Genomic DNA, 27,601 nt, shown 5'->3' on the forward strand with positions numbered 1-27,601 from the left:
AAAGAAAGAAAAAAAAGAAAGAGAGAGAGAGAGAAAGAAAGAAAAAGAAAGAGAGGGCCTAAAAAAAAAGCCGAGAAAAAAAAGCCCGCAAAAACACAACAGCCGCGTTAGCGACGAAAAAGAAAAGAAATGCACGACCCCATCCCCTCCGCCACGCCCCCCCCCATCACCCTCAACGACGACCACGTCAACAGCCATTCAGAATTGATTTACGAAGAAAAAAAGGGAAAGAAATATGAGAGGAGAAAGAGAAAAGAAAAGAAAAGAACAGTGAATGAATGAAATGAATTATAGACTCGTGACAAGAGTGCGTTACTATAGTTAACAGATCAAAAAAGAATTCTCAAAAAAAATGGCGAAAAGCGAGTCTAAAAAACGCTAAACGACATGATCTAATCGTATCCAGACCAATCCTTATTTCTTTATCCCTTTCGAAGGATTACAGTGTAAAATTATTTTTAATTAAGAATTTCATCCGCTGAATTCGTTTAGGTATTTAGACGATATTTGCTCGCTCGTTTGTTCACTTTTATATATAGCCTATAGTGCTAATAATTTTTTGACGATTCAAATATAATTATTTAAGATTGGCCCTGGGCATTGATATCTCACGAGGAAAAAAACATAATTTTGCTTAGATATAAATATTCGTTTGTGCAATATAGGTAGACAAGCTAAGGGAAGAGTCACCAGCGGACCGGAGACTTCAAAATCTAGAGGGTTTTTATTTGCTAATTGTGTCGAGTGGGTCGTTCTTAGCTTTAGACGTCAAGAGTTCAGCTTCGACTAGTTTTACTCCTTTCATTGTTTTTGCGGAATCAAGAAAAAAGAGCAGTAACTGTCAAGCGAGAAAAAACGTTCGGGATAAAACAACCTTCGTCTTAGGGAATTCTGGTGGGATTTACAATATGTTAAGAAAATATACACATTCAGTAAGAAAATCCACTCTCTTTTCAGAATAATAACAACGAAAAAGCGCTGAAGTACGTGATGACTTGAAAGGTAAGGTTTCTATTTTAATTGTTCAGTTCTTTTCTTATATCTTTAATAACTATTCCCTCAAGAATTATCCAAGTATATATAAATACGAGTCAGTGGCATACGAAGTTTTTCTTCATGAAAGGATTGGAATTCAATTTAGGCAAAAATTTCTATAATTTTGGCAAAGATTCTTCATATTTTTGAATTGCTTTAAAAAGAATACATTAGCAGTGAGACAACGTAACTGGAGTACGTATATATTTCAATAAAATGTTAGCAAATCCAAAATTTTGAGAGCCTATAAGAACCCTTTTTCTCCTAAAAAAAGAAAAGCTAGATAAATGAATTTTATTCATATATAAAGAATAATTTTGAGAGCAATTTTCTTCGACTCGCCATAGAATGCATTTACGTCGTCAAATGACTTCAATGCTTTTACGCAAGACTAATTACTGAATACTAAATTATCTCATTTTACGATTTAATACACCACGCTGTGAATGACCAATTTCCCAGAACTAATCTGGAAAAAGTTTAAATGAATTAAACTACGATTTCTAATAAAAAAATATATATATATTTAAAGTATCAACTTTGCTAGCTACGACATCACGTCGCGGATCAGCAATTATTTTTGTTACAAAGAAATGCGGAAAATTGTTGGTGGGTAAATAGGATTTTTGTGTGTTAAAAATGTGAATATTAAATAATTATTTCTCACTGTTCTGAGCCGGGAATGTTTCTTGGAATTATTTTTTATGAAAACAGAAAAATATTTGTAAAACCAATTTGTATGGTCGTGTATAACTCATGTAAGCTCATAGCGGCTTAGCTTGTTAGTATTTAATATAAAATGTTACTTTACTAAAGTCACAAATGTTGAAATTAAACTAAAGACTTAAGCTAAATTATGATTAACATGTAGCTCTTTCCTTTCTCTTTCCTTTCCTTTCCTTTCCTTTCCTTTCCTTTCCTTTCCTTTCCTTTCCTTTCCTTTCCTTTCCTTTCCTTTCCTTTCCTTTTACGGTGGCCCACAGGGGACATGCAGCAAACAATAAAGTTGCTGCATTTTTATATAATTTACTGCAAATAAAAAAAAAGTTGCTGCAATTAAAAAAAAGTTGCTGCAATTAAAAAATAGTTGCTGCAATTAAAAAAAAGTTGCTGCAAATAAAAAAAAGTTGCTGCAAATAAAAAAATAGTTGCTGCAATTAAAAAATAGTTGCTGCAATTAAAAAAAAGTTGCTGCAAATAAAAAAGTTGCTGCAATTAAAAAATAGTTGCTGCAAATAAAAAAATAGTTGCTGCAAATAAAAATAGTTGCTGCAAATAAAAAAGTTGCTGCAAATAAAAAATTGTTGCTGCAAATAAAAAATCAAAATCGATGCGTGCGCATAGTGACCGAGGAAGACTGGTAATAAGTTCCGGTCTGTCTCAGTCGTCTGTCTTGCAAGTCCACCATGTTGATGATGTTGATTATAAATCTACAGTTATCTACAAAAGTTGACTCCTGAAATGGGTTTTTGTTCTACTTGTGGTACACTTTGTGTGAGAGAAGCAAAGTTTTGCCATAATTGTGGTGAGCAGGCAAGCGCCACTCTAGAAGATGGTCAGGAAGACAGTGAACTTGACATTATAACAGAGTATTTTCATCGTGGATATCCCTACAATGTAATTGTAGGCTTTTTGGAAAAACATCATGGTATACGAATGCATGTTAGAACGCTTAAAAGGAAGCTTAGACAATTAGACTTGAAGAGAAGAGAACCTAAGTATGATGAAGACATTGTTCGAGAAGTGATTAAGCGAGAAATTCAAGGATCTGGATCACTTGTTGGTTATCGCTACATTTGGCATGCCCTACGCTTAAGGTATCACATGAATGTCCCCCGCAATGTGGTTGCCAGTATGATGAAAGAAATTGATCCAGACGGTGTAAAGGAGAGAATTTCAAGGCGTTTGACCAGAAGAAATTATGTTTCTAGAGGACCGAACTTCTGCTGGCACATTGACGGTAATGCTTGATGTAGTTTTTTCCCTCCATTGTTTTCGTTTTCAGTATTTTATTAAAAACCTACTAACGGTCTATCACTAATCCATCCCTCTGATTGGCTGAGCTACTAGGGGTCTATTGAGCGAAAAAAGTGACAGTTTTGAAAACCAAAACGCAGAAAATAAATTATTCCACTCTTAGTTCAACATTTTTGTAACCGTTTATTGGACCCATTAGTAGGTTTTTACCCAAATAATCAGACCTCTCGCCCTCATGGCCTACAAGGCCGAATGAGCTATTGACTCATAGACCATTTGGGCTTTAGATATCCTTGTAGTTTGTCTATGCTAAATAAAAATATAAAATAAGACTTTGTCTATTGTCTAACTTCATAAAATAAAATAAGACAATGATTATCTATTTTCTAACTTCATAGGCTATGACAAGCTGAAGCCATATGGGTTCCCAATCCATGGCTGTATATGTGGATATAGCAGAAGAATAATTTGGCTGGAACTGGTAAAATCAAACAATAATCCAAAGATCATAGCTAGATTGTTCTTGGATGCTGTTCAAAATGCAAATGGATGTCCAAGACTTGTACGTTCAGATTGTGGCACTGAGAATGTTCTTGTTGCTGCTATGCAATCTTATTTTAGAGCCAATGGAAATGATGAATTTGCAGCTTCAAAAGCTCACCAGTATGGTTCTTCACCATCAAACCAGCGTATTGAAGGTTGGTGGTCTTTTTTTAGACGAAGCAACTCAAATTGGTGGATCAATTGTTTCAAAGACATGTGTGAATCTGGTATTCTTGAACTTGGAAATTCTTTCCACATGGAATGCCTTTGGTTTTGTTTTTCAAGAGTAATTCAAAAGGAGCTGGATGAAGTCGTTCAGCAGTGGAACAGTCATTATATCAGAAGGTCTCGTCATGATACAGTTGCAGGAGTACCAGACATCCTTTATTTCTTACCTGAAAATTCAGATGCTGTTGATTGCCTGATACCCATTTCAAAATCACAGATACAAGAGGTTGAGCCACAGTGTGAAATGGAAATGGAGGAAGATGTATATTATGAATATTTTGAATACATTATGGAAAGGAAAGGTTGGCATTATCCAAATACTGTATCAGAAGCTTTTAACCTCTATCAGTGTCTCAATCAATTACAGGCTGATGTTTAACTTCTTAGAGTTATGGGACTGAACAGCATAACTTGTTAATCAATTCAATATACTTTATTAACTTTCATACAACTGGTACCTAGTTAACTAGAATAATGACATTTATATGGTATCTGTTATAGTATATCTTCTTCCTCTGGTAATCAAAATATGTTGATGGAAGATTCCCATGCTTAAAATGTTTCACTCTTTATTTTCCATTATAACTGTATTATGTGAAATACATTTCTTTATTATGTATCTGATCATGGGATCAAGAAACAGTTGGAGCAAAATTGGAATAACTTGTAAGAAAAAAGTTATATTTGAAAATGATAAAAAAATCTTTTCAATGTGAAATAATACCTAAGCAACAATCCTATAAACTAATAACATTTCAAAATTGTATTTCAATATTGTATTTAAATCTTATAATAATCTAAAGCAATTATCCAAAATTAAACAAACAATGGGTTAGTTCCAGAAATTATCCATAGTTACCTCCCCCCTCCAGAGGAATTTGGAATTTCCTAGGGGTCAGGGGGAGGTTAGAAAAATTAAAAAATTTCAGAGTTTGTACGGAATTTCCAGAAGGGGGGGGGGGGTGTCTTAAGGAATCCCCCGTATATGGATAATTTCTGGAACTGCACAAAAGTGATAATAAATACATTTATTAACTCCAATTTAAAAACCCTTCATATCATTAAATTCAACGTTTTTAAAGAAACATATCTAATAGCCATGGTCCATTTTACAGTTCCTCTCGGTTACTCCAGGCTTGAGACCCTTTTAAACTCCCGCAGGCTGCAGTCAAAAACTAAAGAATATATTACACTCTATTGAGGCTGGAGTAACTGAGAGGAACTGTAAAATGGACAACATGAACATTAAACCTAAAAGCAAACTTCCCTCACCAACATTAATGTGCATATTCTAAACTTGTGACAGCACTAATGATTATTGGATTTATAACAATCCAAACCCATGACTTTCTTTAATTGAAGAGTAGATCATCTCTTCCATAATTTTGGGACTATTTATGTGTACCGGCAACTTTATGGTGATATCACATGTTGAAGCAGTTGGCCGACAACAACATCCAGGCAAGCAACCATGAACAAATTCTACTTGGAACTTCTTTGGAAATCCAAGTGGGGGGATGTCATAACTTCCAGTCAGCCACTTGATGATATCCCTCAACTCCAAATCACCAATTTCTAAAATGTGAATAACATATTATTATTAAAATACATGATATAGTATAAAACATAGTACTGTATAACTGGATTCAGGCTTGTAATTGTTTTTTCATTTCTCCGGACTTTGAAATCAAGGAGGGCATCTCTGAAACTAGTAAAGACTGTTTAGACAGTATCAGTTGCTGTATTTAATGCAAGCTACATCTAGGAAGACAAATTTCTGCAGCTGATGTAAATATACTGTAAAAAACATCTGCACTTTTTACATAAACTTGTAGGCTGAATCTTGCTGTATGGGAACTTTTCTAATTCAGAGACTAAAATATCAATATGCAAACCTGCATCAATTTTCTCTATGGTGTCACAAAAGAACTTGAAGGTGTCAATCTCTGGATCCTTTTTGATTTGGGATGCACTGTATTTTACATCAAGCTGGTCCAAAAATTCATCAGCTGTAATAGCGAAAGCAGTATTGCTTTCAAATACTGGTTGCCAAACATCAGGGTGGCTTTTAATGCACTTTAATAACCCACATACTTGTAGGCCATTTTGGATTTGAAGAAGTGCAGGCAACTGTTCTGTTAATTGGTCTTTCATGCATATTGATCTGTTGAACATGAAGGCAGTATGTTATACATATAGGCTCAGAACATAGGTTCATGTGAATTCAATGATTCCCATTTTTTGCCACCCTCTAACGTTGATTTGTTTAAGTTTTATATTATTATAAACTTCAATCTAAGTAAAATAATGTGTGTGAATTTCATAATGATCCAACGACGAAAAGTTAGTTAAAAATCCATCCGAATATTGTGGTGTTTGGTTACTGGTGGGAAATAAATAAAAAATAAATAAAAGTTCTTTTTGGGTGACTTTGTTTTCAAACCACACTACTTGAGCTCTATTTGTTATCTCTCGAGAACAAAAGACTTATGTATATATATTTTTAAATATTGTTTTTCCTTCCAGTAACTTAAAAGTTGCAGAATTTTTTTAGGAGGAACTTACTGTACAATTTCTTTTACAGAAAACAATGTTTCCTTCTGTGGGATTCCAGTGTAGCCTATTTCTTCAAGAACATCTAGGACACCCTCACTCGTCAAAAGTTCCCTTACTTCCTCATCACTTGATGCATTGACCAACTGCAAAATTTTTCATATATTTCTATAAATTTTCCCAGGCATTAATTTATTCAATAGAGAACATAGACTGCTGAATAAAATACTTTAAACTTACACTATCAGCAACGGTCTTCAGTTGATGCTGCTTGTTCTTATCTGTTGAAAGTGGTTTTCCAACCAGATAACTGACAACTTGTGCAGCCATAAAATTTGGACCTGGACCTCCCTGTAAGATGGACATTGCCATTATTTCACCACAAAGTTGAAAGTCTCCATTACTCAGTGCTACAGAAGAGCTAACTGGAAAACCATTCTTGAAAAACTTGAGCTGCATGATGGCCATCAATTCTGTGAAATAAATTTTGTTTGCAAAAAAAAAATAAAACTTGAATATATAAAACATGTGCAGTCACTGTAAGTATCTATTATCTAGTATGCTTTATCAATTGATTATATTCAAGTAAACCTAGTTTGTTTACCAATTATTATTGTCTTTTTTAACTTCTTTTACTTTTGAGATGATTAATTTATAACTACCATGAAATGAAAAAACAAAAAAAATTAAAACCATTTGCTATTATTTTTATTATAATAATGATTTCTCTAATTATATCCCAAATATTCAATAAACCAGTTTTAATTATTTTAGCTGTAAAGCCAGTATGCTATAGAGGCAAGCTGGTTTAATTAATCTTATCAAAATGCAAGAGTAGTAAATACAAGAAGCAAATGCAAAAATATAGCTTTATGTTCATTCACTCAGGTAGCTGGTTTGGGGGGGGGTGGGTACAGTTCTTGAGCTTCTTGTCTAACTAATGTATGCATGATTTCAGCTTCAATTGTCTTGAATAGGGTCTATAATCCCAGCAAGGATCTTAATTTTTAATTTTCACTTTTTTTGTATAGATAGGGTAATAAATTTTGACTTTTGTGAAAATGAAAAAGTCCATTAGCAGGACTACCACTAACTCAGTTGAAAGTTGACCCCAGGAGTTCAATTTCTCATTGAGGCTTAGATGCCGTCAATGTTTTACCTATCTGTCATAAAAAGGGTATGGATTTCCAAGATATGGCTGCCTCAATAGATAGGATCAGGGTTTTGGACTCCAGCAGGACAAACCTATAAGAATCTTGTCCAATTACTCCCTGGCATACACAATTTATAATTATAATAGTATGAAACTTGAGACATCAATGGTTCATGTTCACAGGATTCCACTGCACATATGTAAGTTTAGTATTTAAAGTCATTTCAGTTACCTGTAAAAAGCTCTCTCTTTGGACCACCATCATCAATACATGGCTCCCCCACAAACACCACTTTTAGATTGGAGTTGGGTTGAATTTTACTATGCCTTGCAGCCTTAAAGTCATTCCATATGAACTTTCTCCTTAAAGTGACTCTTGTGTATTCTGTCACTGATCCAGACACCAATTGTGCTATTTGCTCTTTCAACAATATTTTATTCTCAAAAGGATCTTTTGCCAGGTTGGTCATCGCTTTGTCTTCTACAGCATTTGTGGAAATTAGGTCAAATGGCTGCTCACTTTCTATAAGCCAGGATGAACAGGTATCTGCATGTTCTTCAATCTGGCTAACAGAAAAATTCAAACAGCAAATTGGACACTGTGCTTCTTTTTCTTTTGAAGAATACGGATGATCAAGAAGCACAACTGGTGCTTTTGAAGAAGACGGTCGATCAAGAACCACAACTGGTGCTTTTGAAGAAGACGGTCGATCAAGAACCACAACTGGTGCTGACATCCAATCTGCATGTTGATCTTGATCAAGCAAAGCAGATTTTTGTTGTTTCGGTGATTCTTCGACCTCTTGTTCAGATTTCGTGTTCTCGGTAACTTTTTCTTGTGGGTCACCCTGGTATGATTCATCCGAATCAGATTCGAAGTCGAAGGTGCTGCAAAGGCTTTCCAAGTAATCGGAATTTGTGCACAAATAAAATGTTATCCGCGAATAAGGCTTGTCAATTTCTTCTTTGTACCTTCTTAGGGTGAACGCCTCTTCACTTCCTGGCAATTTAGTCACCACCGATTTATCACCATACAGAATCTTGTAGGTTGCCTTATTGCTACTTTTGATCACATCGTTATTGAACCGGCTATGTTTTTCAACTGCCTTTTGTAGCAGCTCCTCCGAGGTTATTCCCTGACGTACCGTGAGAGGGAGAGTAAGACCTCTCTTGGTCGCCAAAGCTCCAGCTTTTGTTGCCATGATCCCAACGTTAATTTTTACCTCGGTATCGTCGTCAAGCTTAGGCTTTTTGCCCTTCTTTGTGAAGTGGCTTGATCTGTCTTCTCGTTTTCTTGACTGAAACTGTTTAAATGTCAACGATTTTTCAGTCTTGACACCACTTCCACTTGGTCTTGAGCTGGCTGAGCCAAGCTGGGCTTTAGCTGGTTGAGGATAAGCGGCAGCCTCTACAGCATTTAGTTTCTTTCCACACTTATGGCAAAATAGTGCGTTAGGAGCACTGGATTGGCCACACGACGAACAGAACATTTTAAAATTTACTATGATCTTCGGATCGACAACAACGTGTCAGGCGTGCAAAAAAATGACAGCGATAGACCGGAAGCTGGTACTTATTACCAGTCTTCCTCGGTCACTATGCGCACGCATCGATTTTGATTTTTTATTTGCAGCAACAATTTTTTATTTGCAGCAACTTTTTTATTTGCAGCAACTATTTTTATTTGCAGCAACTATTTTTATTTGCAGCAACTATTTTTTTATTTGCAGCAACTATTTTTTAATTGCAGCAACTTTTTTATTTGCAGCAACTTTTTTTTATTTGCAGCAACAATTTTTTATTTGCAGCAACTTTTTTATTTGCAGCAACTTTTTTTTTATTTGCAGCAACTTTTTTTTAATTGCAGCAACTTTTTTTTATTTGCAGCAACTTTTTTTTATTTGCAGCAACTTTTTTTTTATTTGCAGTAAATTATATAAAAATGCAGCAACTTTATTGTTTGTTGCATGTCCCCTGTGGGCCACCGTATCCTTTTCCTTCCTTTCCATTTCTTTCCTTTCCTTATCCATTTCGGCAACGAAAAGAGATATCAAAGAAAAGTAAAGTAAAGGCAATACTTATTCATTTGATAAGGGCTTTGAAAATCATGAAATGATCCTGTAGGGTACGTTGATAGGCACTTAAACGTAAGCCTAAAGGTGATGACAAGTCGAAACATTTCGAAATCGCGCTATAAATCTGCTTAAAATCCAAACAAGTCGTAAAGTTCATCTTAAGAAAAATCGAGGAAATTAATGACACTTCGAACGATGTGACAAAATTGTTCCTGAGCCGCACAAATAACCAATGGTCTTATTGGTATCTCGATCTCCTGGTGATCAATGACGTCAGACCTTCGTCTCGATCCATCTTGTACAAAATTTATGTCGAGTGGTTTTAGTTTGATAACGGACGCTCTGTTTGCTTTTATGTTCTCCGTGGAGTTTTTGATTGAAGTTTATTTTTCGCTGCTGGGAAAGGGATTTTTGAAGTCTCTTAGTTTAGGTTTTGATGGATGGTTAATCTAAGTGTCATGGAGGAAAAGAAGAGAAGAAAGGAAAGGAAAGGAAGGGAAAGGATAGGAAAGGAAAGGAAAGGAAAGGAAAGGAAAGGAAAGGAAAGGAAAGGAAAGGAAAGGAAAGGAAAGGAAAGGAAAGGAAAGGAAAGGAAAGGAAAGGAAAGGAAAGGAAAGGAAAGGAAAAGTTATTAATAAAAAGAAACGGATAGAATAAGAATTAACGATATTTTAATTCATTGTCTTTATCAAAACTTATACACGTGAATCAGTCAAATTCCCACAACACATGATTGTTTACAATTAATGTTTCTCAGCTTATTAATATATATATCTCTAAAAACGACCCACGCGGCTAATATGATTCAAGCTATCTCTGCACCGTCCTTCAAGCGCTTACTCGTTAGTCATTATTGTTACAATATTAGCTTACGCAGTTGTAATTAGATACTTAGAGAAGTGATTGTTTGATTAAAGACGCATAACTATTTCCCCACCAACACGAACACGTCTTGAAACATGGTGTCAGAAATAAATTGGAAATAACGCTTCCAAAGTAGCTGAAAAAACCGTCAAGTTCCTACTGCCGAGGCATTGAAGAAGTAATATGTCAAGTAAGGAGGAAGCTTCGACCAGCAGCGGTCCACGAGGACCAATATTCACGTCGCATTTTCCGGTACCAACGCCGATGAATACCAAAGGAGATCAAGTAAACAATTGGGACTTCTTTAAACAACAGTGGGAGGACTACGAAGTCGCAACCGGACTGTACCAGCAAGACCCAAAGATACGACTAGCAACGTTTCGCTCTGTAATGGGGAAGGAATGTCTGCAAATATTCCTTAATCTCAAGTTGAGTGACGAAGAAAAGAACGACGTAAACACATGCTTAAACGCGCTAGAAGCCTACTTCAAACCAAAGCGCAACGTGGTGTACGAACGATATCTGTTCAACAGCTGTACTCAAGGCCCAGAAGAAACCGTAGATGGCTACGTAAATCGCCTTAGAAAATGCGCTTCATCATGTCAGTTTGGTCCGTTAACGGAAGAGCTTATCAGGGATCGACTCGTTCTTGGTATACGAGAACACGCAACAAAACTACGTCTTTTAAAAGAGGACAGTCTAGATCTCAACAAAGCCCTCAACATTTGCCGCTCAAGTGAATTAGCTAGCAGTCAGTTAAAAGCCATGAGTCTAGTGGATAAGACAAATAACGAAGAAATCAATGAAATACGAGAACGGAAGCCTAAATCTCCAAGCAAGCCAAGTGACAAGTACAACAACAGACGTTCCCACAGAACGCCAAGCGAGGACAGTAAACGAACTACAAGTCGACGAACGAGCAGTTACAAGTGCTACCGCTGTGGTGGTTCTCAGAAACACAAGTTAGAAGACTGCCCCGCCTATGGCCGTGAATGCAAAACGTGCAAGAAACAAAACCATTTCGCGTCTGTGTGTAAATCGAGGTCAAGCAATGTCAAAGCGATGACAGCTGAATCAGGAGAATCAGAAGAAGGAGAATACTCATCCGACGAATTCACGTTGAAGATTGAAGAAGTTGGTTCGGTGAAAACGAACGGCAAGCAGCTTTTTGCAAAGCTTGAGTTTATGAACACCAATTCCAGTTATAAAACGGATTTGGACTGCCAACTAGACACAGGAGCGACCTGTAACGTAATCAGCCACAAGGATGTAGCAATCATCAACCAAGACGGTAATCCGACGCTCAAGCAAAGCAATGTCAAACTACGATTGTTTGATGGATCAGTCATGGAAACATTAGGTGAAGTGACACTTAAGGTCAACGAAAAACATTGCTTCAAATTTCAGGTTGTCAACGGAAACCACAAACCAATTTTATCAGCCGAGACATGCCAACAATTAGATCTAATCAAGTTAAACATCGATCATCAAGTCCACGCGGTTCAAGAAACCGGAACTCTGCCCCTAACTAAAGAAAGTATCTTAAAAGATTTTCGAGACGTCTTCGAAGGATTGGGAAACATTGGTAACGCTACAATCGCAGTTGACCCAGATGTCACGCCAGTTCAACACGCGCCTAGAAGAATCGCAGTTACGCTTCGCCAGGAAGTCAAAACAAAGTTAGCTGAACTCGAGAAAAGGAAAATCATCGTCAAAGAGACAGAACCCACCGAATGGATCAGCAGCATGGTCGTTGTAGCCAAACCTGGAAAGATACGAATCTGTTTGGATCCCAAAGATCTAAACAAAGCGATCAAACGACCCAAATACCAAATGCCTACGATGGATGAGATGCTACCCAGACTCGGCAAGGCCAAAGTCTTCACAACGTTAGACGCAAAGGATGGGTTCTACCAAATCGGTTTGGACGAAGCTAGCAGTAAGCTTACAACCTTTTGGACCCCATTTGGCCGTTACAGATATCTACGCATGCCCTTTGGCGTCAGCTCAGCCCCAGAGGAATTCGAAAGCACCCTACACGAGCGACTGGGAGACCTAGAAGGCGTGGAAGTGCTCCGCGACGATATGTTAGTGGTCGGTTACGGTGACACATTAGCAGAAGCCAACAAAAACCATGACGAAAATCTGCTACGTCTGCTCAAGAGAGCAAGACAGATCAACTTAAAGCTGAACAGCAAGAAGCTCATCATGCGGAGAAAAGAAGTGAAGTTCATGGGACACATCTTGTCATCCACCGGACTCAAGCCAGATCCAGATAAGGTCAAAGCAGTGACCGAAATGCCAAAGCCTACCAACAAGCAAGAGACACTCAGCCTACTAGGCTTTGTAAATTATCTCTCCAAGTTTCTCCCTCGACTATCAGAAGTCGCACTGCCTCTTCGTGAACTAACCACAAAGAATGCAAGATTTGTGTGGTCACGCCAGCACGACAAAGCCTTCTCAGAAGTTAAACAACTCGTGATTGCGCATCCAGTACTCAAGTACTATGACATGAGCGAAGAAGTCACTATCCAATGTGATGCTAGTGAGAAAGGCCTCGGAGCAACCTTGCTTCAAAACGGCCAACCAGTAGCGTTTGCATCCCGAACTCTCACACCAGTTGAGCAACGCTACGCACAAATCGAAAAAGAATGTCTTGCAATCGTCTTCGCTTGTGCAAAGTTCAGCCAGTACATCACACGGAGAGAGCTGATAACAGTAGAATCAGACCACAAACCTTTGCAAGCGATCTTCAAGAAATCCTTGTTAGCAGCACCCAGCAGGTTACAGAGGATGATATTACGCCTACAGCGATACAACCTGAACGTAACTTACAAGCCAGGACAACAAATGTACGTGGCAGATCACCTCTCACGAGCCTTCCTCGCAGACCAAGGAGAACCTGGAGACGAGTTCCAAGTGTTTGCGCTAGAACTAGAAGGAATCAACCCCCTCGACAATGTAAAGGTCACAAGTGAAAGGTTAGCGCAACTACAAAAAGCCACAGAGCAAGACCCTACAATGCAGTCACTTAAGAATACTATACTAATAGTATGGCCTGACGTACGTGACAAAGTACCAGTAGCTATCAGAGACTACTGGCATTTCCGAGAGGAACTGACACTCCACAACGGCATCTTATTCAAGAATCAACGCATCATCATACCTCGAGCCCTCAGATCTGAAGTAGTCGCGAGGTTACACTCAAGTCATCAAGGAATCGAGGCGTGTGCAAGGAAAGCACGAGATCGCGTTTACTGGCCAGCAATGAACCACGACATCGAAAATGCAGTAAAGGCTTGTCATGTGTGCTCAGAATATCAACCAAGTAACCCCAGCATGCCAATGCAGTCGCACGAAATACCCGACAGACCTTGGAGCAGACTAGGCACAGATCTTTTCACGCTGCAGAACAGAGACTATATAGTCTTGGTAGATTACTACTCAGACTACATAGAAATAAGTCCTCTGAAAGATACAACCTCAGCATCCATTACCAAGTTTCTGAAGGAACAGTTCAGTCGACATGGGATACCCGATGTGCTGGTATCCGACAACGGGCCTCAATACGTCAGCAACGAGTTTGCTGAATTCGCAAGAGACTGGGAGTTCAAACATGTCACCTCATCGCCATACCACCCAAAGTCAAATGGAAAGGCGGAATCAGCAGTGAAAGTAGCCAAGAGCCTGCTCAAGAAAGCCATGCAAGGCCGTAAAGATCCGTGGTTAGCCTTGCTAGATTATCGGAATACCCCCACTCAAGGAATGCAGAGCAGCCCAGTACAGCGCTTGATGTCTAGGAGAACAAAGACACTAGTCCCCATAGCAACTAACCTTCTGTATCCCAAAGTAGCGGAAGGTGTGACAACCAAAATCCACCTTAAGCGCCAGAAAGCCAAAAGTCACTACGACAGACATGTAAAGGTCCTACCAGACCTAGAAATAGGCCAAGAGGTAAGAGTAGCGCCAAACCAGAGAGGCAAGCCCTGGGAAGTAGGGAACTGTAAAGAGAAACTCTCAGACAGGTCATACCTAGTTGAGTCGAACGGAGAGTTACTTCGCCGAAACAGACAGCTTTTAAAGCCCGTCGACGAAGCACCGAAAGAACCAGCTAGTGACACACAAGCATCACCAGAGGCAGACAGTGCAAGGACACCTCAAGTTCTACCTGCGTCAGAACCCGCGGTCAATCCACCTGTACTGCGAAGAAGTCAGAGAGTGGTTAAGAAACCTGATCGGTTTACTTGACTACCGAACATTTATAGGACATTGATTTTGTTACAGTTGAACTTTAATATCCATATAATCATTTCGTAGTTTAGTCAGCCATTTTGTTTGGTCATTTATTTTTTAAATCTTTAAAATCTTTCTATATCATCCCAGCCATGTATTTCAAACATTATAAAAGGGGAGATGTTACAATATTAGCTTACGCAGTTGTAATTAGATACTTAGAGAAGTGATTGTTTGATTAAAGACGCATAACTATTTCCCCACCAACACGAACACGTCTTGAAACAATTATTATGACAAATTTTTGTCTTCCTTTGAGACCACTAATACCTGTTCTTGGGTGACGAAATGCCGCTGCTCCAGCTGTAGGGCTTAGCCATTCATTTATTAGTTACCAGTTTGATGTTTATATATATATATATATATATATATATATATATATATATATATATATATATATATAAGAAATCTGTGAATCAATTTTCCGTAAAATAGTGCTCAATACATCGATAGAAGTAGAGCAGAATATTTGTTTGAGAAGAAAAAGTCAAGACAACATTTTTCCCGACAAGCCTGTTTCGTGAATTGCTTCACTCTTCAGGGGATTTAATGATAAGAATATTCGTTACTATCATTTATATAGAAAAAGTATACATAATTAATTAGTGGATGTAGTTTAGCTGTTGCGTAATAATGCTTTGTTTCTGTGGCGGCATGAAGATACAAGTTCGTTGCGCTTATTTAATGATGAGAGTTCCGGTCGATAAATTATTAGAAACTTTTCTTTAAGACAAAGGTTACATCTTTTGCTGGAGCTGTTGTAGGCGGAGCTTGAAGATAGGACGCGCCATAAAATGGAGTAGCTGATATTACCGTTCTTGAGAGTCCAGATGTATTTGCTGAGTTCAGTCGAGTTTTTATGTTGTTCGTGGCGGAATGAGGCGGTGTGGTTTCTGTATCGTGTTTTGAAGTCGTTTTCTGTGAGTCCTATGTATGTTGCGGTAGTGTTGTTGTCCTTTCTTGTGACGGTGGCTTGGTATACAACTGATGATTGGAGGCAGTTGCCATTAAGCGGGCAATTGTTCTTTTGTCGGCAGCTGCATGTTTTCTTGTCCTTTGTGTTGTTTGCGGTGTCGTTGTCGTCTCTCGGTGGATGTAAAATGCGCTTGTTATGATTGTCAATGATTTGTTTGGCATTGTTCATGCAGCTGTAACTGATCTTGATGGTGTTACGATTAAAGACTTTCCTAAGATTATGGCCTCTAGGAAAGTGTTTATCAACTAGGCCAAGGAATCTCTGTCCGATATTGGTGCTGACATTTTTGCTAAATGGGGGGTTGTACCAGAGTATGCCGTTTCGTTGTCTGTTTTTGCGTTTTGTGGTCGCGGTTGGCTCGTAGTTTAGGATGTACTGGTATCCGCTTTCGTCAAGTGCTTTTTGATATGGAGGGGCAGCTTGGTCGAAGGATGCTTTGTCGGATGAAAGGGATGACAGTCGTCTGTTGATGCCGGCAGGTATGTTGTTGGTAGTGATTGGTGGATGGTTGCTCTCACGGTGGACGTACTGCAGTGTAGTGTTAGGCTTTATGTAGGGCTGGTAGGTATTTTGGTTTAGGTTGAAAGTAGCATCTAGGAAGTTGATGATCTGCTTGTTGGATTCGATGGTGATGCGTAGTCCGTTGTTGTTGAAGATTCGGCAAATGTCTTTCTTGATATTTTCAGTTTCTCTCTTAATGGCAACTGCCTCCAATCATCAGTTGTATACCAAGCCACCGTCACAAGAAAGGACAACAACACTACCGCAACATACATAGGACTCACAGAAAACGACTTCAAAACACGATACAGAAACCACACCGCCTCATTCCGCCACGAACAACATAAAAACTCGACTGAACTCAGCAAATACATCTGGACTCTCAAGAACGGTAATATCAGCTACTCCATTTTATGGCGCGTCCTATCTTCAAGCTCCGCCTACAACAGCTCCAGCAAAAGATGTAACCTTTGTCTTAAAGAAAAGTTTCTAATAATTTATCGACCGGAACTCTCATCATTAAATAAGCGCAACGAACTTGTATCTTCATGCCGCCACAGAAACAAAGCATTATTACGCAACAGCTAAACTACATCCACTAATTAATTATGTATACTTTTTCTATATAAATGATAGTAACGAATATTCTTATCATTAAATCCCCTGAAGAGTGAAGCAATTCACGAAACAGGCTTGTCGGGGAAAATGTTGTCTTGACTTTTTCTTCTCAAACAAATATTCTGCTCTACTTCTATCGATGTATTGAGCACTGTTTTACGGAAAATTGATTCACAGATTTCTTATATATATATATATATATTTTTTATTTTTATTTTTTATTTTTTTAGTTGGAGACTATCCTATAGGTGGAATGTCACCTGTCTAGTTCTCCGCAACAGTTTAATTGTTGAAAGTTTAATAAAAAATAAAAAATAAATTAATGAGGATATCCAATTTTGCAGATGTTGATTAAAAACAAAGATAATTACCTCTCTTTATTTTTTGAAAAGGTTTATAAACAACATGCAGTTTTTAAGGATAAAAACGGAGTAATCCAGTACTGCTCGAAAACAGGATTTTCATTGCTCCCTTAGGTACAGTACCGCTTTTGTAAGGTTAGGTTTAGTGCTATTGTTTGGATGACCAATCTATTGTTTTTCAATCCAATCATGTAACTCGTTCCGAGCGGTACGGGCTGGCTCTAAAAACGAACCAAGGTATCAAGACTATATTGTACAACGATCATAAATCTCGCTTTCTGATTTGTCGAGACAGTACAGAGCAAAAGCAAGCACGTTTTCTGATTTCTTTATTAATCACGTGGTTTCTAATAATAACTGATAATAATAATGTTAATAATAATGATGATGATGATGATCAGTGATGATAATATTATTATTTACAATCAAATCATATAAAGCGTGCTCCCCTAGATTGCATTGTTTAGTTCATTATAATTGCATTTTTCAATCCATTCTTCGTTTTCAATCTCCCTTTAGCGCATTAAAAAAATATATCTAAGTCTCGACCTCATTGGCGCGCGGTTTGAGACAGCAGGGGAAAAAAAGAGATGTAATATCAAAACAGAACAAAATAAGCCAATCAACTCCTCTTATCAGAATTTACGTTATGTGTTTGTATATATACAAAATAGATAATTTGATAAATCTAAATAATATGTAAACACAGTTGTTAATCATATATATACTAAAGCAGATAAATGAAAAGACGGTGTCTGTAATAACCACAGGGCACTATAAGTAAAAACAGACAGCCCGTTCTATGTTATTAAGGAAAGATGTCACAAAGTATAATGTTTATTATTGATATGATATTTTTGCACTAATTAAGTATCAAATAAGCAGAGTAAGAAAATTAAATGAATAAATAAATAAATAATAATAATAATAAGTTATGAGGATATTCAATGATTAATATTTATTTAAGATAATCTGGATTATTGCTTTTTTAATAAGGTCCTGGAGAGAGCCTTAGTATTTTCATCAAGAGAATTCCAGATTTTTACTCCTTGAAATCGAATATTAAAGATTGCATAATTTGTTCTTGTTTTTGGTAAGGAATAGCTTGACTTTGAAGATAATCTAGTATTATATTTATGAATGTCTTTAATTTTAGTGAAGAAAATTTATTGAAAACAGGTGGCAAGATAGAATGATGATACTTATACATAAAGACTGATATATAGAGAAATGTGATATCATTTAGTTTGATGATTTCTAATCTTTTAAATAGGGGACTGGATTTTTCCATCAAAACTAGAGAATGTTATAACCCGCATTACTTTCTTTTGTAATTTGAATAACGGATCAAGAGTTGTGGGGTATTCCAATCGTGCCGGGACCAACTCGGATAAACTGCCATAAATGTTTGTTTCGGCTTGTGGAAGTTTGAATTTAATTTTGATTTAATAGCGCAGCGCACTGATTCTCAAAATAGCTTAAAGATTCGGACAAACATTGCATTCTGTTTAACCGCTACGAGGATTATGCGAACCGATTTTATTATTTTTACTTAAAGTTACAATAATAACCCATGTAAACTAAGATCAACTGCGATAGGCTGTGAAAATTATCTGCTGAAAGTAAACTTGTAAGTTTGTTTGTCCGAATTTCGCCTTTGTCTTCGTTTATATGACGTCACGGTTGCGATGCGCTATTAAATGACGTAAAATCTAATAATAAACTAAATAATGCAGTCTATAGGGGGCATGCTTTGGCTGTAAAATGGCTTAAACTAAACTGTTAAGATTGCACGCAAGTTTTGTTAATCATGACTATTGCGATCAACAAACAGCAAGGCGTCCATTTTTTTTCCACACGCTTTTGTGGGATGTTTGATCATAAAGTGCTTATACAGCTGAGAGGTTTTAGTTTGATTTAACAAAACCACTAGTTAAAGATTTAGAACAAAGTGTGTTTACCATTTCATTCCTTCATTAATTCATTCTTTCTCATTCCATTTTCATTAAACATTCATCTCTTTCTATATTTCCAATCGTTTAATTGCCTAACCTGTAATTCACTCGTTAACAGTTCTAATATCGTGATGTTTTTACTGAAAGCTCTTTGTAAAAATTAACGGGAATCAAACGACGGGAATTAAGCAACTAAGAGAAGCTTCTAAGAAAGACCAGCTAAGCGACTTACTGTCATACTCTAGCTTGAACCCTTTGTGAAATGATAAAAAACCTGCTGCACTTACAGGCTTACGAAAAAGGTAAAATATTTCAAAGGAATATTTCTTAATTCACAAAGGATCTTTAACCATTTGTCCAGATTTAAGCGCAGTGGTTGTTGAAATTCTTGATAGCCAAATTTCTGATAGAAAACCGAACTAAAATTGCTACTTTCGGGTCTTTAACTTTCCCTAAAGTAGACAATTAAGGTCAAAATTTTGGGATTCTTTGAAAGTCTTGAAAATCTACTGACTGAAAACAGCTCACTCAAAGATATCGCTAATGCGTTTTAATCTATTTGAAATATCTTTAGAAATCATATTAACACAAGTACTGCTTTAGTTTGATGACAGTTTAGTACTGAGAGTTTATTAAAGAACTACGGCATTTAAAAAGATTTAAGAATTTGTTTAAAGTATTAACCGGCGTAAGAATAGGAAAAATACAGACTTAAATTCCTTTTCACTTTAGCTTTTTCAGTACGAAATAGGCACGAAACACATCGGTACTACATTGTGTGTCATATTACATTCAGTCAAAGATGTTGCTGAAGGATAGGATGGTTTTTTTTTTTTTTTTTACGGCTTCAGCATGTGGCATGTCTCGCAACCGGCATCAATTGCCTCAACATTGCGCGCATTCTTTCACCGTGTGTTTCGCTTAATCTTTGAAGCATTATTTCCTTGACGTGCAAAACTTTGGATCCCGGGGGAGGGGGGGGGGGTACTCCCATATATGGACTATACAGGGATGATCCGCTGAACAGGGTATGGTTTCTCGAGCTTCTTGTCATAAACAGGGTATGCAATTTCACTCAAGGTCCAAGTTCTTCCTGAGTTTGTTGTCATATTCAGGGTTTCTACTTTCATATTGACCGGAACTGGTTATTAGGGTCGTAAAGAAAAAACGATACGCGAGATGACATGATAATTGAAACAGGAACTCAGTGCAATTAATTGTATCTTTTGTCATAAACAGGGTCTACAAATTTGAGCTTTTTTGTCATAAACAGGGTACTCCTTTCAAAATCCCAGCGGAACACCCCTACCCAAATTCTGGCGGAGTACCCCCCACCTTGAAGCTTTTTTTTTTTTTTTTGTTATTATTGCTAAACGCACGAGCAGAAAACCCTATAGATTTTTAAAACGCATTTATTAATTCCATCAGAATTGATTAGTAGCTAGTACATGACGCCTTTCGCTTCGGAAATTCTAATTTTCATTTAATATTTTCGTGTTGAGGTGATTAAAATCCGTAACTGAAAAATATAGGCTAAGTAAACTCTTAGCGTGTTGTTCGCTCTAAAATAGCGGGTGGTGTGTGACTTCAACACGTTTTTGAAGACGATTTTCGAGTTTTAAGTGTGCGCTTGAAAATAAGAGTCAAAAGATTCTTTTAAGAGATAGAATTATTTACTTAACACCATTACTGTGGTTTTCATTGCGCCACTCTTATTTGTATTCTGAAATTTCGTATCTCTATTTTTGACGCCCACTCAAATGTGTTTACAAAGTTTTTTTAAAACAACTTTTTTTATTTACTATAAACATCACGTATTCTCAGAACAGAACAGGGAAAAAAGAAAATCGGCGGGAAGAAAAAGAGAAGGGAAGAATGCAAAAGGAGGAACGAGAGCAGGTCCAACGATAAATATCTTTTAGCTATTCCTGCTTCAAAAACATCAACTTTTGGCAGTAGATCCTTTTCTATATGCGCTCCCAAGATGTGGAACGGAATCCCGCTGAACATAAAGATATCAGCATCTGACACTTTCATGACATTTTCAAGAACAAACTTAAGACATTTTTATTTCATTCTTTGGCTACGTCCCCCCCCCCCCCCCCCCCCCACTCTTTTTCACGTTTTTATAGCTTAATATTGACAATGTATTTTGCAAGAACGTTGTCATAAGATATTAGAACATTAGTAATTTAGTGAGAAAGGTATACATTAAAAGACAAAAGAAAAAGTTCAGCTTCAGTGATCTTCTTTTGTTTTTTAATACAATTCCTATCCCACTAAATCACTAATGTTCTAATGTTCTAATGTTCTATGACAACGTTCTTGCAAGTAGGTGTATATATTTTTTCTTCCATTTGTAAAAAGCACTGAGAGTTTTAAATGCGTTGTATTAAGAAATAGAGCATTATTATCATTATTATTATTATTACTATTATTATTATTATCCGATTGTTATAATAATATTTTATAATTAAAATTTTTAATAAAATAATCCTACAATGAAAAATATATCTATCCATAATAATAATAATATAAAAGAAAAAAGAAAAAGAAAAACCATAATAAAATATACTATAATAAAAATATATCTACTAATATATAACCATAAAATCTATTTAGTAAAAATTAATCCTAATAATATATGTTAAAAAAATAGTAATAATATGTAGTAATAGTAATGTTATAATAATAATAATAATAATAATAATAATTATTATTATTATTATTATATATAAATAGATTCAAAAATGATGATTTCGACGGATTGTCAACATTACTGCATGGGGCAGTGTCAAGGTTTTGTAACACAGGACCCCAAAAAACCTATCAACCAAGGCCTTACCTTTAAAGGGCTTTTATCTCTCTTTTCTATCCTCGCATTTCAGCGCGAACAAACACTTATGATAACTGCAACAACACTTAATAAATTCTCAGGAATAATAACACGGAAGTTGTTCAGTTTCGCCCCAAGGCTGTTGTCAACTGCTTTTCGTATTGTTTCTGAATCATTGATCACCTCTTGAAAGTCGGCATGTCTTCAATCAAAACATATTACAATTCCAAAATTAAAATCTTTAAAGAAAGAGAAAAATTAAAGAAGAATTAAAGCACTCAAGTCTAGTGAACTCAAAGGATGGCTAAAAGTGTGTGCTGAGAGTAAAATAGTTTTCTGTTGTTTAGAAAGATGGAAAGCCATTTGGAGTCACGGATGTTAGCGTCAGGCGCAGAATCAAACATTCAATTCGACTTCTATATAAGTTCTTATTTGATAATACAAGCTGGAAACATCTCCTTCAGTGTTGCTTGTATTCTCTGTTTCTCAAAAGCAGTTAATTAATTGTCACTATTTTCACAAGCGTGATTTTCAGCATGGCATGGATCGGTGTTATATTATACATTGAGTAAGTAGACGAATTGAATATGAAGCACGCTAAGAAATCTTTGTGATTTACTTCTAAGTTTCTAATTCAACTTCCTTTCCATTTCATATAGAGATTGCCTTAAACTTTCCGCGCCTTCCTTTCATTTTTTAATCTGGCTGTCTCTTCTCTGGCTCTGTCTTCTCTGGCTCTGTCTTCTCTGGCTCTGTCTTCTCTGGCTCTGTCTTCTCTGGCTCTGTCTTCTCTGGCTCTGTCTTCTCTGGCTCTGTCTTCTCTGGCTCTGTCTTCTCTGGCTCTGTCTTCTCTGGCTCTGTCTTCTCTGGCTCTGTCTTCTCTGGCTCTGTCTTCTCTGGCTCTGTCTTCTCTGTCCCTGTCTTCTCTGGCTCTGTCTTCTCTGGCTCTGTCTTCTCTGGCTCTGTCTTCTCTGGCTCTGCCTTCTCTGGCTCTCTCTTTTCTCTCTCTCTCTTTCTTCTCTCTCTCGTCTCATAGTCGTCTCTATCTTTATTTTTTATTTTTTTCAAAGTCACCTCTAGCCTTTTTGATTCCTTGTCTGATCGTCTTCTTCTTCTTTTTATCGTTCTTGCCTTCTTTCTCATCCTATCCGGATATTGTTCTTGTTTCTGTTTATCTACTGAGTCTTGTTTCTCTTCTCATTCTTGTTCGCTTGTTCTTCTTGTTTCCTGTTGCTCAGTGCTGCTGCTGTTGTTAACTTTTCTTTCTTTCTTTCTTCTTTTTTTCTAACGGAGTTCTTGTTCATGTACTAGTTGTACTTCCTGTTGTTGCTGTTGATGTTGTTCTTAATTCTTGCTGTCTCTTTCAGTACTTCTTCGTCTTCTTTTTCTTTTTCTTTTTCTTCCTCCTCCTCTTCCTCACCTAGCCTCTCTTCACTTATATTCTTATTTATTCTCTGTCACCTTTACTTTTTATTCGCTTAAACCGAATTTCAATCTTTAAAAAACTAGCATAGCTTTGAGTATTAAGAGAGAATCCTTTTCGTATTCAAGCGGTGAGCGCCAAAAACTATTTTCTTGAAGAAAGGCTGTTGTACAAGGCTAAAATCTTGTTATTCAGAAAGTTTAGCTTGTTTGGAAGTGGAGATGACCGATGAAAGTGGAATAAAAGTGTTAACCCAAAGCAAAAATTGAATCGAAAATGAGGTTTAGACCTTCATTTGCTTATTTCCAATACATTTTCTATAAAAAAAAAGCCTGACAAAGCTACATTCTAACACAAATGCAACAAAACGTCTTTGTACAATTGAAAATACCGCTTTTAAGCGAGCATTTTATCATAGTAAATCAGTTTCTAACTGTTTAAAAAAGGTTTTGAGTGTTAACCCAAAACGAAAATTGAGATCAAAACTCATAGGAAAGTCTAGTTTTTGGTGCTTTTTGCCATTATTGCTCATTATTGAAAAAAATTCCCTCTTAATGTCATCACTATGATAATAACAACGACAACTGAGTTTAATCTGTCGACTGCACTGAATTTACTTCAGCCAAAATGATGGATTATAATATCATTATTAAGATAATGAGCAAGTCAGTACGAAAACCTAGTGAAGTCTTCTTTTATCATAATGTAATTCTTGTAGATTGATTATGAGCCGTTTAAGTTATTTTCTAACCCGGATGAGCAACACAGTATTTAGAGGCTTTTTAAGCTAATGGTCATATAATTTAAAAAAAGTTTAGGATTTTTTGTCTTGTCTGATTTGTTAAGAGCATTTAAATTTTGTCTGTCTTTTCGTTTCTTGTTCGATCACTTCGGCTGTCATTTTGAACCGCTTAATGGAACAGCCATCCTTTGAATCAATATGATTTCATTCCATCCATCCATCCATCCATCCATCCATCCATCCATCCATCCATCCATCCATCCATCCATCCATCCATCCATCCATTCGGCATCCATCCATTCGGCATCCATCCATTCATCCATCCATCCATTCGGCATCCATCCATCCATCCATCCATCCATCCATCCATCCATCCATCCATCCATCCATCCATTCATCCATCCATTCATCCATCCATCTACCCTTTTATAACTCCATAACTCAACCATTTAGAATATTCCATTTTTCTATTTTCCATTGCAAATCTCTTGCAGTTGACCTTCCTGTCTAACCTTAATATATTGAGAGATATAAAAGTCATTAATAAGTCATCCAAAAAGTGGAAAACACTCAACCGCCCGTCTTTGTGCTATGCCATTAGCGCTTGCTAGCTCAGTGCTAAATCTTCTCCGTTAAGTGCTCTCGTGACTATAAGTTATGCATTAATTTGTATCCCCGTTATGCTGTCTGTCTTCTGTTTTGTTACGAAAAAATTACGCACTATTCAGCCTTTTGACAGGTTTATGATCAATGTTCTGCACGATCTTCAGTGTTGCTGCTATATAACTCTTCTTTTGTTTTTTCTCTTGCAGATGACCCTCAGAGTCTTCCGCTGGGCAGATATCGATTGACAGCAGCTTTTATTAATTCAATTGGCGTGATTTCTAGTTATGAATTCACGAAGATTCGTCTAATCTACAGAACTTTTGAACAAGAATCTCAAGGCGTTGAGTTTTGAGACAACCACAATATCAAATCATCAGACGTTCAAATCTTGGGAAAATACGTTTTGGAGCTACTGCCCTAAATGTGAAATTGAAAACAAGGAGAAAGAATCCCAGTGGAAAGGTGATAAGCTTTTTGGTCGGCATAGCGCTGAAAACACAAAGATATTTAGTGATTTTCAATAACTGTAGGACAACTCTGAAGAAAACCGACCGAGACCAAAAAATTCAAGTTGGACTCCTCAACCTTTACGAAAGAAAACATCAATTTTGGGATCCTATTCAACATTAAATTCTTCCTTACAGTTTAAGGAACACAACTTCGTGCGCTTCAGTTTTTCTTCTCTCATCAATATCTCGCAACTAATGATCTGTTTTTAAATATTACGACGCCAAGAATATTGGCTCGAAGTTCAAATTTGTGTCGCTTTTGTTCCGTATCTAACGTTACTGTCTTTTATGACGACTAATTTGGAACGATAATCCTGTTGTCATAGAAACCGATTGACCAAGCTCAGAAGGCTATATCGACTGCTTGTGTAATAGGTACGTGCGTGAGAAGATGGAGAATATGGCTGAACTCGTCGTTATGACTATCATAATGATTTCAATTGCTTTGGCTGCCATTGGCGGGAACTTGTTAGTCATAGTTGCCGTGCTCTGGAACAAACGCATCCGCACAGTCCCGAATTTTCTCTTTATAAATCTAGCCGTGGCCGACTTCTTTCAAGGACTCGTCTCCATTCCCCTTAGACTCACGGAACAACTAAACCACAGCGATATCAAGCCTCTTGTTCCATGTTTAGTGGTAATACCGCTGACCATATTGTTCTACAGCGCGAGTAATATAAACTTGACGGTCATCAGCCTGGATCGTTTTGTGGCGTTGTACAAACCAATGCATTATAAGAACATTGTTACCCCTTGTAAAGTTATAACGACGGTGTTAATTTCTTGGATCATAGCACTGGTATTGGCGCTCCTCCCCATCATGGGGTGGGGACCTAAGAATGACATTGACTTGATTGACATCTGTCTATTTTCAACCACACTCACAAAGGAATATTTATTCATGTTATTCACGGTGATCAATTTCGTAGTACTTGTCATCCTCGGCATCACGAACATTTATATCTTAAGGACGGCGCGAAAACAAATCCGGCGGATACACGTGGTGACAAACGTTCGCGTGCTCGATCAGAACACAGACTCCATGTCGACTATGAACCAAACGGCCGAGACTACCGGCCCAACCGGGTCTAAGCGAAGCGGGATTTCTTCATTTGCTTCCTTTAGACGCAGAGCACATGCCAACGCGACTCGCTTTTCAGGCCGTCGTGAACGAAAAGCCACCAAAGTAGTGCTGATAATTGTGGGTTTGTTTATCATTCTGACCGTGCCTATTACTGTGATTGACATATTAGGCGTATTTGACGTCGATGTTGACGTTCCTCTACTGTTGATTAAGATTACTGCCTGCATGGCTTACTCCAACGCATGTTTGAACGTGTTTATTTACGCGGGGTACAACAAGGACATGAGGGATACACTTACAATGATGTACTTGAGACTCAAATGTTTTTTACGCAGACAATGACTGTCATTTATAGAAACAAATTACTTTAATTTCTACCTTGACCTTAACAGAATCGGGATGATGGAACGGTCCCGCAGGTTATAGAAACATTCTGCGCATGTTATGGAATCATCGCGTGGCCCAGGGAGAGATCTCTGGGGTAAACTCTTCCTGGTCACAATGATACTTATGATTTCTTTTTCCACTTTTCCATTTATTCATCGAATAACTGATACTTATGATTGGAATCATGGTCATTACAATCCCGCAACTTAAAAATGGACGCCGCATTTGTAACTGGATCATATCATGAGGTCCAAGGAAAGATCTCTGAGGCAAACCATTCCCTCATAACAATTGCTAATGTTGGTTATTCCATTGGCACAATCCCGCGAGTTATGAAAACATATCGCGCATGTCATGGAATCATTACGCGGTCCGAGGAAATATCTCTGGGGTAAACTCTTCCCTGGTCACAATTACTAGCGACCATTTTATAACAGTTATTATTCATTATGGCTAGACAATCCCGCAAAATACAAGGTCGACAATCCCGGGGGTTAATAAACAACCTCCCACCTCGTTTGTTAATCAAATTTATTTCATAATGAAGAATATACAGAATATAAATATTATCGAGTTAACTATTTCTTATTTAATGCAAAAATGTAATCTAATTGCTATTTAACAGTAAATAACGTTTTAATGTACAGACCAAGAGGAATACGAAAAATAGAAACTCGCTTAACATATCAAAAGTTAAAGCAAACAAACAAACAAACAAACAAACAAGCAAACAAACAAACGAAAAACGTTTAAAAAATGATCATTTTATTATGATTTGAATTATTCCTAAGAATTCGTCTAATCCATTTCAGGTACATTCTTATTTCTACGCATTCATTTAATCCATTCCATGGCTTATTTCTATAGTTTTATCCAATCCA

The 27,601-nt window shown here is 37.1% G+C and overlaps 3 protein-coding genes across 4 annotated transcripts; 2 read left to right on the forward strand and 1 right to left on the reverse strand.

The window, feature by feature from the left end:
- The first annotated feature begins 628 nt into the window (after nucleotides 1-628).
- On the forward strand, nucleotides 629-27,601 carry LOC116295255 (histamine H2 receptor-like). 2 transcript variants are annotated; one of them, XM_089033298.1, is made up of 2 exons: nucleotides 629-1,002; nucleotides 24,947-27,601. In XM_089033298.1, exon 2 carries the CDS (start codon nucleotides 25,641-25,643, stop codon nucleotides 26,673-26,675), a length of 1,035 nt encoding a protein of 344 aa, XP_088889424.1. In that variant the 5' UTR covers nucleotides 629-1,002; nucleotides 24,947-25,640; the 3' UTR covers nucleotides 26,676-27,601. The 2 variants fall into 2 exon arrangements, with proteins under 2 accessions (XP_088889424.1, XP_088889425.1); XM_089033299.1 differs by lacking the exon at nucleotides 629-1,002 and adding an exon at nucleotides 22,239-22,537.
- On the forward strand, nucleotides 2,404-5,428 carry LOC148909878 (uncharacterized). The gene is made up of 2 exons (XM_089033297.1): nucleotides 2,404-2,995; nucleotides 3,411-5,428. Exons 1-2 carry the CDS (start codon nucleotides 2,497-2,499, stop codon nucleotides 4,160-4,162), a joined length of 1,251 nt encoding a protein of 416 aa, XP_088889423.1. The 5' UTR covers nucleotides 2,404-2,496; the 3' UTR covers nucleotides 4,163-5,428.
- On the reverse strand, nucleotides 5,108-9,117 carry LOC116290730 (uncharacterized). Its single transcript, XM_031697832.2, has 5 exons — nucleotides 7,722-9,117; nucleotides 6,577-6,809; nucleotides 6,349-6,482; nucleotides 5,679-5,947; nucleotides 5,108-5,358 (listed from the first exon to the last, which is right to left on the reverse strand). The coding sequence occupies exons 1-5, from the start codon at nucleotides 8,977-8,979 to the stop codon at nucleotides 5,108-5,110; spliced, it is 2,145 nt and encodes a 714-aa protein (XP_031553692.2). The 5' UTR covers nucleotides 8,980-9,117.

Source organism: Actinia tenebrosa, unplaced genomic scaffold (assembly GCF_029948245.1).
Source record: "Actinia tenebrosa isolate PJP-AT-01 unplaced genomic scaffold, QUT_ActTen_1.0 PGA_scaffold1__47_contigs__length_23844297, whole genome shotgun sequence".
NCBI lineage: Eukaryota > Metazoa > Cnidaria > Anthozoa > Actiniaria > Actiniidae > Actinia > Actinia tenebrosa.

What these genes read in the sequence shown, in the direction of transcription:
- LOC116295255 (XM_089033298.1), top strand. Translation starts at nt 25,641, where the DNA reads ATGGAGAATATGGCTGAACTCGTCGTTATGACTATCATAATGATTTCA.
- LOC148909878 (XM_089033297.1), top strand. Translation starts at nt 2,497, where the DNA reads ATGGGTTTTTGTTCTACTTGTGGTACACTTTGTGTGAGAGAAGCAAAG. An exon ending in CTTCTGCTGGCACATTGACG is followed by an intron (nt 2,996 to 3,410) that starts GTAATGCTTGAT and finishes CTAACTTCATAG; the next exon opens with GCTATGACAAGCTGAAGCCA.
- LOC116290730 (XM_031697832.2), bottom strand. Translation starts at nt 8,979, where the DNA reads ATGTTCTGTTCGTCGTGTGGCCAATCCAGTGCTCCTAACGCACTATTT. An exon ending in AAAGAGAGAGCTTTTTACAG is followed by an intron (nt 6,810 to 7,721) that starts GTAACTGAAATG and finishes TTTATTTCACAG; the next exon opens with AATTGATGGCCATCATGCAG. An exon ending in CATAGAGAAAATTGATGCAG is followed by an intron (nt 5,359 to 5,678) that starts GTTTGCATATTG and finishes TTCACATTTTAG; the next exon opens with AAATTGGTGATTTGGAGTTG.